Here is an 11,289-nt window from a genome sequence, read left to right on the forward strand (position 1 = left end):
TATATATAAAATATATATAATATACATTTATTAGTTTGTGGAGCAAGGTAAGATGCTATTTTGCCAAATAAATGCACTTAGCTGGATGGCTGTATTAAGCATACAATCACTTTTTTATCTCTCACTGACGCAGTGTTATTGGTAAAAACTGGGAGTATAGCTGTGGCTTCAGAGCAATTGAGAGGCCACACTTTTTTTCTACATCCAGAATAATCTAACATAACTAATAAGCCTAAAAATCTCTTTAATTCTAAGGAATATATGTGTGTTCAGTAGGATGGAAGGGTCTGGGTCCACCTCGGTAGATGTTCACTCAATGCTTTTGTGTAAATGTATTACTGTGTGTCAGTATATATAGAAGCTGAATGTGTTCCTCTGTAAAGAACCAAGCCTTGAAAATGTCACTGCCTTGTTTTCTTCCCATATGGCTTAGGTTTGTAAAGGTGCATACGTCAAGGCCCTGATTCAGCATGGTAATTAGGAAAATTCCTAACTTCCCCCACACACACAGGCTGACTGATTTCAGGATGCATGCACTTGACAACAGTGCTGAGGTGTCACCAAGGGTATAAGTTTAATAATACACATGCACAAGCATTTGTCAGCTACAAGATAATCAGTAACACATTGTGATTTAATAAAAAAACCCCTCCACTGAAAGCCTGGTTCTCATATGTTAATCCTCTGATATTTCCCACACAGATTTACTAGGAGTGAGTTTCTCTGTGAGTATGCATGGGTACACATGTGGGCGCACACACACACAGGAGAATTGTTTTCTAACAAGTACCAAAATGAAAATGCTAAAATATTACTAAAAGAAAAATAAGAAACATGAGCCTGAATTTTAGGGCAGAGATGCTGAAAGGAATCCAAAGGAGTTAGATTCCTTTTAAATTCAATGAGACATTATTGACTAATTCATTTAGGCTTTTTCATTATAATCCCACTTGGGACTTCCTCTTCTTCCATTCCTATTGGTATCTCACCATGCTTGTAGACACTGATAGTAACCTGCCCTGTTTCAGAACCATACTTATTCTTGACATAGATGCTGTATTTTCCTGTGTCTTCATTGCAGACTTTCTCTATGGTAATTGTGACAACTGTCCCCTTCACATCCATTTTGTAACGATCTTTAAAGACGATAACTTTCTCATTTTTGAACCAAGTGATTTCTGGGTAAGGATCTCCAGATACACAGCAAGTTAAACACAGGGTCTGTTGTAAAACAGGTAGCAGAAACAGAATATGAAGATATAAATGAGCAAGGAAATTCATTTGATGAGAAATTAAGAAAAATAAAAATCAATTCTCTTAGATTTTCAGTAAGTGAGATTGCAGGACTGTCCAATCCTTTTCCTAATATCCTCCAATATAATCAGGATTAACATGACTGAATTCCCTGGGCCTGACTCATATTTGTGCTACTCTCTTTTTATAGCTTTCTTACACTGTAAAGTGACACTTAAATAGGCACATGATGAATTTGCAATTACTTTACAGGGTTTTTTTTCTGCCTCTGTACCAGTAAAAGGGAACGTGACTTAGAAATGTAAGCAGCAAGTTTATATGATGGGAAAATCAGGTCCAGCACTTAAAGGCCTCAGTCTAATCCTATGAAATGGGAAGACAACAGAACGAATATAGCTGTGAGACAGACCTTAGGAGCAGTAATGTCCAAAACCTGCATGAAAGAGGTTCTGTGCCACAAAGTCTACCTATATGTGCAGAAGCACATGCATGTTTGGAAGCACCACCACCGATATAGAGGGCTAATAGAAGTATTGTGGATGGTACCACTTCACACCCCAGAAAAGCTCCTAGGAACATACAGGAGGGGAAAACAAGTAGTTTTCTCCCCATCAGTTATTCTTCTATGTCTGTGCAAGGGTCAATTATACGATGAGTTACTCAATATTACCTTGTCCTCCATGATGGTGGCAACGTCTGGCAGACCTTGAACAACTCTGGCACGACCTGGGAATGAACAAACATGACCTTATAGTTTTACTTATCAGTGTACCACTTGGCTTTGTTTCGCAGAAGGAAGGAAATTAATTTACTTACACTTTTCTGCTACTGCTGCTTCCCTGAAAGTGAGAGAGATAAAATTATAGTGTTTTTATTTATTAGGCATTGTATTCTCAATACAGAATGTGACACTTAAAATAGATTTAGCTGTAAAAATATTTAGGCAGGAACTTACTTTAGCCTTCTGTGCTCAGCCAAGGCATCTTCAAAGGCTGCAAGGAATGAAAAGGTTTTAGAGAAAGTTGCTGTTTATTTCGTTTGACTTAATTTGATTTAACATAATACATCCCTGTTGGATTACAGGTATTTGTGCACATAGATATGTATAATTATCATCTAGATGGTATCTGTAGCTGCTTTAAGGAAATATGACTTATTACTACTGAAATAAGTGGGATCTAGTACTCCCTTTCCAAAGAGAAGTCCAGAGGAGGGAAAAAAAACCCAACTGTGAACAGTTTGGAAATTCTTTGTAAACCTGAAGCCACATTCTCTTTTCCAAGATGCCACCTGTAAGCTCTGTTGGCACCTGGAGGAATCGGACACATGGCAGGAGCAGCTACTGTCCCATTCATCCTTTCCCCAGGAGCGCTTTAAGCTATGGCAGCAAGGCTCCCTAAAGGTTTCGATCCTTTCTGCTGTGTAGTTCTTTCCCCATGTTTCATCTGACTTCTATGGGCACTTCACTGTCCTTAACCCAATTTCATAGCATGCTGTCATGGAACTGCAGCTCCTGCTCACATAAAGGAAAGAGCAATCACTGTTGAAGGAATCTTGGAGAGCAGCTCAGGTATATCTCATTCCTGTGATGATATTGTTTGACTCAGCTTACCTTGTCCAGACAAGTCAGTTGACAGTTTGTGAGAGCTGTTCCCATCAAATAACTCCAAGGTGTATTTTCCCTTATCTGCATCAATTGGGTTCAGTATGTGAAGCCAGATCTGATTCATTGTGCTCCCAGCTTTCAGTCTGTCACGGCTTTCCAGTTGTTTCTCCCTAAGTAAACAAATGATATCATTTCAGTAGTATTTAGTAGAGCTGTATAAATTAGAGCGCTAACTTTTTTTAGACCTATATGGGTTAGAATAAGAGAGTGGGAGTCAGGACCTCACCGTTAATTTCATGGAGAGTTATGTGCTCAGTCACTTTTGAAAATCTCATGGGGCATCTAGCTGTGCTTTTAGGCAGTTTGCCAAAGCTCTACAAACTCTGGAAAAGACCTCTTAGTTCTTATTTAGGAGATTAAATAGAATTTAGATGTTGAATATTTGTAAGTGTTTAGTCCTTAAATTTTATTAAAAATTGGCCTGCTTATATACGTGTGTAGGTGGTATCTTAATAAAACACCATTTCCCTATTTTATGAAGACATTATGAGGCTATATTAGTAGTGTTTTGAAGGAATGTTGTAATGTTTGGGAATATTTGTTATTCAGAGTGGGGGAATAGAGTGGTTTAGGGAAGTAAAAAGTAGTAGAAGTAAAGAATTTGAAAGAAAACAACTTATTTTCCTGTCTGTAACCAAGGTGGCTGTAACTGAGCAGTATCTTAAATGCATCATTAGTATTCTAGTAAAGATGATAACTTATAAATATTTCTGCAGTGCTAAGATAAAAATAACATGACTGCTTATTTTGGAATTCCCAGACGTTTCAGGATGCAGAGTGAACTGTATTTTTCAGCCCTTACTCAGACAAATCTACCATTACCTTAAAAAGCTATGGGCTCAGGCCCAACACATTTAATTTTGATGATAAACAGTTACAAGCAACAGTACTCCAGAAGCCTTGCAAATATCTTTTGGGGACTTACTTGTGATACCAAGTTGTTTTCATGTAATCTGTGTAGTACTTCACATCTGTGTAGATTTTGATGCCTTCTTCAGTAGGCTGAATTTTCAGAGGTGTAGCAGAAAGAGCTAATAGTATAATTGAAAGACTGAAATTGAGGAGGAAGTTCAAGAATGCACAATTTTACATGTTACGCAAACAAAATCCCAAGCAACCTATTAACATTTCTCTCTGGAGAATGTGGCTAGCTGAAAGTAGGATGGTATTCTACCTCTTGAAGACCCTGGATCTTTTAGCAGCTGGTAGAAAAATGACAGCATCTCTTCTAGAGGCTTGGGTCTGGAATACATATCTCATAGAAATAGTACAACTTGGCCAAATTCACACAGTGAGTGATGTGACAAGGAGCAGGCTGCCGGCACATAAAGGTCACAGAATTAATTTGTAAGTGCAGAGGGTTTTATGTCCCTGGGTTTATTTACTGACCATCCTCCTTGACAGTTTGAAGGTGCTTCTAAAACTAAAGGAATAGTAAGTGGGTGGTATTGTACTTGATTCAAACCCAGGGACAGCTCCTGAGTGGTTTGCTCTGATTGTGGCATCCCACCTTTCTCCCCTTCCATTATTACTGTGTCGGCTAATGAGAAAATGACATACCACTCATCCTACACAGCTCCTTGAGAAGGTCTTCAAAGGCTGCAAAGACATAAAGATTTAAGTGTCTATAAATGAAGCAAATCACATTTGTGAAATGCCATAGAAGTGAAGTGCCCATAGAAGTCAGACGAAACACGGGGAAATTAAGCAAATTACATCTGATCTACCAAATTAATTTTATTATGTTTAGAATGTATTATATCTAGTAGTTCTTCATTGTCTTTCTATGTTACAAAGCTTACTGGGAATGGAGTTTTTGCCATGGACTCATTTATTGTTAGATGCTGGGCATTTCTTACTAAATTTAGATGCTTCTATCTTCCTTAGCACTCAACGTGTGCAACAGACTGCCTCACAGAAAGCAGATTTATGTATCAGGTTTAATTATAGATTCCAGATGTCAGGGTAGGATTTAGTCTTGGGAAGCAGAATCTTCTGATTGATGCCGAGTTGAAGTGACCGAAACATTACTGAGCTTTTAACTGTGGTGCTTGACAGAATTTATAATGCAGTCATAGCTTGATAAATGACTATATATGTAAATGACATTAGGATGTTAGAACTGCATATTTATTTTTCAATTTCCAGAGCCTGTTCAGAACACTGAAAAGTAAATCAGGACTCTGAAGTAACATGTAATTGTTTTTCCACTTGATGTCTTTAACAACTATTCTGTTGTCATAATTGATCCTGGAATTTTTTTCACTGGTGGGGGATGCAGAGTGGAAGTGGAAGTGTGTTCTCCTGGTGCTTTGGAGGACTGGCTGAACTTCCAGGAGTGAAAAGTTGTTTGTGGATTATCAAATGAAGTACAGTAGGGACAGATACATAAAAAAGCCCTCAGATCAGATACAAAGAATACTTTTATTCTGTTAATTTGTCTCTGTATAACTCTTGCAGAATAAGAGACTGTTTTACATAGTGCATTTTATGACTCCAATCTCACATGAAATACTTGTGATTTGTAAAATTATTGGCATATATATATATATCAGCTATAGTAGATCAGGAAACTCTTTAAATTTGACCAGTAACTTTTTATGCAGGTTTTCATGCCTATAAAAGCATGTAGGAACTATGGTAATTAACAGTGTGGTAGAAAGGTGTGAAAGTTGCTTTTAAATACAAAATTAATTCCAGGCAGGGGTGTGAATGTGTATTACTGCCTGATACAAAGTTCTCTTACCTCCTTTTGTGAGATCAAGTTGAGTGTAGTCTTCTCCTCGGTTATCTGAAACAAGTGCTTTGTATTGTCCCTCATCTGCTTTGGTTATCTAGCAAATACATATGTACATATGTAATATTTATTTTAAAAAAAACAAACAAAACCCAAAACCAAACACCACCGCCCCCAAGAAATTTCACGTACCATTGAAATAGGGCAGGATTTGGAAAAGGGGGAAAAGCTGACATTTTCTACTTCCCTCCCAATGAATTTGCCTGGACTGATCAGAAATGAGGGCAAAAAAAGGCAGTTTGCCCCAGAACTTCCTTTGAAAGGTTAGAGGGGGCCCTAGGCTCATTATGAACTGTTACGTTAGGAACTGATACATAACTGACATTATGGGGAGTCAGTATCTCAGCTTTTGCCCTCAGTCACCCTATACCACTGGGTGCCCTTAGCAGTGTAAGGTACAGCTACATCTGGGACTCAGTGATGATGAATGCTCACTGCTCCATAAATTTTCCTCATGTTGCTTTGCCAGTGCTCTTGACTTCCAGCTTGCAGTGATCCTGCTGGTCCTCAGACTTGTGTGAGCAGAGATTCCTGTTCACATACATTTATCTACTTGTTTTCTACAGGTAATTTGGCTGTTTGAAATGAAGTTGAAAAATCAAACCCAAACATGATTCAAATTAGCCATGCAGAGATTGCACTAAAGCTCCTAACTGCACCATCAACCCCCTTTCTTCAGCTGTATTTTCTCTGAGGCTATTAAGATTACAAGGGGCATTATATCAACTTGTCTGGCCTTCTGTATAGGTCAAGCCATAAAATTTAATCTGGTTACTTCTGTAATGAGCTCAGTAACTTTTTTTTTGTTACTGAAGTTCATCTCCAGAATAGGCAACGAGTCCTGATCAGAAAACCTGAAAAGCCCACTCAGCACATGTTAAACTTTTAACAGCCACTTACTGTTAAAAACATCTTATTTCTAATTCAGATCTCTCTGATTATAACATTAAATAGTTTCATCTTTTGTGCTTTTCTCAGCATTGTTCAATTTCTTTCATTTAGTGGGCACTACCCAAAACACACATTGACTGCTAATGAGATCAACCCATATTTTTTGCATTTTCTTCTGATCACCAAAGCCTCTGAGTTGCTTTATGTTTTTCACCTTTTTAATACGAAGAGTTCCTATGCCAGTCTGTGGATCAAACACACCACCTGCTCGTGCTTTCTTGTTGAAGAACCATTGGAAGCTGGTGTCCTTTCTCAGGTTTGTTGCCTGTTGGAAGTCAACATTTAGAAGTCAGGGTCCCAAATGCATTTTATTTCTGAATGCCTGGATGTACTTCTAGTATGAAACATGACTTGTATTAGAGGATTGCTGCAGAATCTTAGAAACTTCCTTCTTTATTAAAATTTCTGTCCAAGATATACTATCTCTTAACTTTCATTGGTCTGCAAATAAGCATTTGGATGAGCTTAAAATTCTCATCTAAAATTTAATGCTAAAGGAATTCAGACTGTGCAGTTGTATCACGTATCTGTATGTACCTTGCAGGTAAGGAGCACTTCACAGTTCTCTGTAACCTTCCATTTCAAATTCTCTATAAAATGTGGACCTGTAAAAGAAAAGAAATGTCTTTTGCAACGCATTTCGCCAGCTCTCAAGTGTTATCCACAGAAAGGCCTCCATCTAGTGGTGAATCCAGCAGCGCAGTCTGTAGGGAATGCTTCACGCTAGTGAGTTTTGCGTGCAATAAGCACCACACTTTAGAGCATATAATTATTGCTGGTTTTGTAATGTCCTTAGGTAGCTTATCTTTGTTGAGGACTCCTATCTCAAAATGTAGTTAATGATGCTACCTAGCCAGTCCTTTATGACTCTACTTTGCATCAAGTCAGTGTAGGAGTTGATAGATATTTCCCAGGTGAATTGCAATAGAATAGAAAAGCTGTATACTTTTGATTTTCGTCCTGATTCTGGGAGGGTAAACTGGGGGACAGATTACTCTGTATACACTTTCATCTTATACTAAGCACCTCTGAAGACAGGAGACTGGACCTGTAGTCTAGTGTGGTATCACAGTTGTTATTAAGTGAATATTTTCATCTCTGCTAGAAGGGGATCTCCTTTCCAACTGTAGTATTTTTTTCTCTGAAACTGTTTTATAAATTTCCTTATTAATGAATATAAGATGGGGGATAAAATGAAAGTGGCACACACGGTTCTTTTTAAACTTATCTAGAGAATTCTGTTTTCTACAAGTAAAGTGAGTGGATTTTAATTACATGGTATATATTCAAATTGGACAATTTTCAGAATTCAAAAATATTCAGTGTTACAGCACCACTGATGCAGAAGATGTATATGGAGGATTGTGGCTGGCATGGCTAAAACCGTTTAAATAATTTTGATTTTTAAGGGCAGGGCAGGGTATCTTAAAATAAGGAATCATCCTAGTGTATTAATCAGCTTAAATAATACACTTTAAAAAGATGATAAATAAAAGTATTTAGGGCACTCAGTGAAATAGCTTTGCTCAGGTTTTGCCATCCTGTTGGATAGTTCTGGCAAGTCATTAACCTTCAGCTTATCTTACCCTGCTTTTTCTTCCATTCTCTCCGTTTTGCATCAGCCTCTTCTGCAACTTTAGCAAAACCTATGAGAACAGCAACGGTCAGAGTGAACAAACCCCCCACTGTTTCTCAGTGTAACACTTTAGAGATTTCTGATCACAAAAGGTATTATCATTAGAGCTGTGATACCTGTTTATAAGACATCTCTAGTGCATGAGTTAGTTACCTCTGATCCCCACTGAGAACCCTGAACAGATTAGTACCATCATTCTTTCATTGTACTGCTTACTCAGAACCTATCGTTTATTTTCATTAAAACAAAAGAGTCTTTCAAGACCTGACCGTTATGCACTTAGGAAATTAAACAGGAGTTTTGGCCATACAAAAAGTTAGGCTAGAAACCCTGAATTAAAATCTTTAAAAGGTGAGAAACACAGAAGAAGTCAGAGAGCATAGAATTACCTCCATTTTAGACAACCGCGTGTAACTTCAGTTATCTCTACTTCCGTCATTGTCAACAAAGAAAAATGGGCACTTTTAGAGCACAATTCATCAAATTTATTTTATATCCTGAACTTGGCATGTGCTGAATCACTCTGTAAAACTGCCCGTTTCTCTCCACTGGTTGTAAAGGGAGTCATGTAGGCTTGACATTTTACAAACACTTTCCATTGAAAAAGTTTGGAAGCTTCACAAAGTCACTTGAAAGCAAACTCTGTGAGGACTGAAAATAGACCTCTATAGGGAAGTATTTGCATAAGAATCTTGTTACTTTCTATTTTTAATTAATTAAAAAAGTCTCTCTGTACTAGCATATACAAGGTCCCTGTATGTTTCATGTTCAGTTTTCTTTGTTGCTTGGACTTGTCCTGGAGTACAGTTGACACTAGTTGCTTTATTGCGTTCAGTTTAATGCAGTTAACCAGCTGTTAAATACACTGAATTTTCAACCTGATCCTGTTCTGTGATAAATGAGTACATGTAATAACACATCATACAGTTTACTGCCAAGACACAGACAGTGTGCCGTAGTAAGATAATACGTAACACATTAAAAAAAAATGGATGTTTTGCTTTAGCAGACCATTTTTATTATCAAGGACCCTATTTATAAGACCAAAACTTCAATTTACGTTAAAGAGAAATTCAGATAATTTCTTATGTGATTCCTGACCTTTAAATGTGTGCTAAAATAAATATTTGTTCTCCCCATTCCCAGTGTGCCATTATAACTACTGGAAATACTTCAGGGCCTTAAGTGCCTAGAAAACTTTCCACTGAGCATGGCAGTCTATATTTGAGCCTGAATTTCCACTTACATTCATCCACGAGAACTAGGGTGAATTGATTTTTAGCTTTTCCATCTTGCAGCTGGGCTGTGTACATCCCTTTATCATCATCACAGAAATTCTGGATTATCAGTTCTACGAGACCTTTTCCTTTGACAAAGTTTATTTTATGTGTCTGTGTAAAACAAAGGAAATATGATAAACTGAGTAGTTTTTCCACAGCAGAACTGTTCCAAGGTCACATCCTGGCACAGCGTCTTCTACAACACTCAGACATAACAATCACTTTATATATGTATCCTTATATACTTCCCTCATCTTACAGGGGTAATGAAGTCAATGCACTCTGATACTCTATATTCTGGGATTCATCTATTGTTCGTTTATGTACATAGGTATAGTAGAATTGCTTACAGCAGAACTTTTCTCTGGCAGAAAGTTTCTGTTAAAAGCACATAACACAATACATTCTTTCTTGTTGGATATTACAGGCTTTTCAGCTTACCAGAATTTGTATGATTTTTAGTATAATAGAAGTGTTGCACTTAATTACACATCTGTGGCATGTAATTACATATTTGGCAATGATTGTATGAGGGTAATATTGCCACCCTCTTGACATCATGCAAGCACTACTGAACCTTTTATACCTACACCCCGAAACCTGCCAGATGCTTAAACATAAATATTATCATTATGTCTTACTGCCTTGTTTGCTCTAAGAAATACTGTCGTTGCAAAGAACTTGACAAATACTTTGTAATCGTGCATAACCATGTCAGTTCTCCTGCAGAACTGACTGTAGAAAAGAGAGTTCTTGGACTAGACAAAGCCTTCAATAAATTTGCTACACATTGCTTTAAAAAACTCCATCATGGCAATACAGCTTTGAAATTCTTTGGCCTAGTCCTATCCCTCTGTTATATCTGTTCTTTTTGTTATCTTGGCGTTGCTACACTGCATTTAACTGACAGGCAAATGATTTATATTGTTCTTCATTCTCAACTGTTCTCCCCTCTGGTCCTGTCATTCCAAATACTTTTAAAATGTCATAATATTAAGCTGATATGGGAAGACAAGGAAGAGGCTAGAACATTTTTTTAAATGTATCAGAAGGTTGCACTATAACACACGATGCAGTGTTATTTCCAGTGCCTCAGCCTGAGAAATAAATCACTTTCATCTGCTCTTAGAATTCATGAGATTTATCTGTATTCAGTTCAAAGGGATAAGGTGGAAAGCTTACAGCTTTGCTTTGTAAAGCAGAAGAAAAATATCCTGTCTCATTGTGAGAGATGGTATTTCTTTAGCATCCACTGAAATGAGTTGAGTTTGTTCATCCAAGACAAAGCTCTCTGTCCTGCACAAGTGCATTTGTAGTATCAGATGAATTATGCATGTCTGAGGTTTGTTGTCAGAAATTCCTGTATAAAAGGGAAGTCTCTGCTGTGCAAGATGGTCAGAGGTGGCCTCTCAGAAAGTGGGGGGGCAATGGGAAAGCTGAATAAGGAGGGGACGTTCTCTGAGTGTTGCCGCTGAAGGTTTTGCTGGCCATAGCACAGAGGAATATTACACTCTCTTTAACAGTGTCGGTGCTGCAGCCTTGCTTGATACTAGGACTGGACAGCTTGTGAATCAGACAGTTTGTCTTTCTGTTTATGCACAGCGGAGAACCAAGCCCTAGAGTCTTCCAAATACACGCATGAAAATATCTGACGGGAACTTAGAAACCTGGGATTATATCCATTTGCTCTATCTATGTTCAGCAG

At 37.7% G+C, this 11,289-nt stretch overlaps 1 protein-coding gene across 1 annotated transcript in view; it reads right to left on the bottom strand.

Moving 5' to 3' along the window:
• Positions 1-921: 921 nt before the first annotated feature.
• Positions 922-11,289, bottom strand: part of MYOM3 (myomesin 3) — a 28,145-nt gene continuing 17,777 nt past the window's right edge. The window contains exons 26-37 of the mRNA XM_010283468.1: positions 9,551-9,695; positions 8,255-8,314; positions 7,206-7,273; positions 6,823-6,933; positions 5,667-5,754; positions 4,481-4,519; positions 3,846-3,951; positions 2,867-3,030; positions 2,210-2,246; positions 2,071-2,093; positions 1,925-1,980; positions 922-1,221 (exon numbers count right to left, since the gene is read on the bottom strand). Coding sequence (XP_010281770.1) covers positions 922-1,221; positions 1,925-1,980; positions 2,071-2,093; positions 2,210-2,246; positions 2,867-3,030; positions 3,846-3,951; positions 4,481-4,519; positions 5,667-5,754; positions 6,823-6,933; positions 7,206-7,273; positions 8,255-8,314; positions 9,551-9,695 — 1,197 coding nt within the window. The remainder of the gene's footprint in view (positions 1,222-1,924; positions 1,981-2,070; positions 2,094-2,209; positions 2,247-2,866; positions 3,031-3,845; positions 3,952-4,480; positions 4,520-5,666; positions 5,755-6,822; positions 6,934-7,205; positions 7,274-8,254; positions 8,315-9,550; positions 9,696-11,289) is intronic.

The sequence above is a fragment of the Phaethon lepturus genome, unplaced genomic scaffold (genome assembly GCF_000687285.1).
Source record: "Phaethon lepturus isolate BGI_N335 unplaced genomic scaffold, ASM68728v1 scaffold39453, whole genome shotgun sequence".
In the NCBI taxonomy this organism is placed as follows: Eukaryota; Metazoa; Chordata; class Aves; order Phaethontiformes; family Phaethontidae; genus Phaethon; species Phaethon lepturus.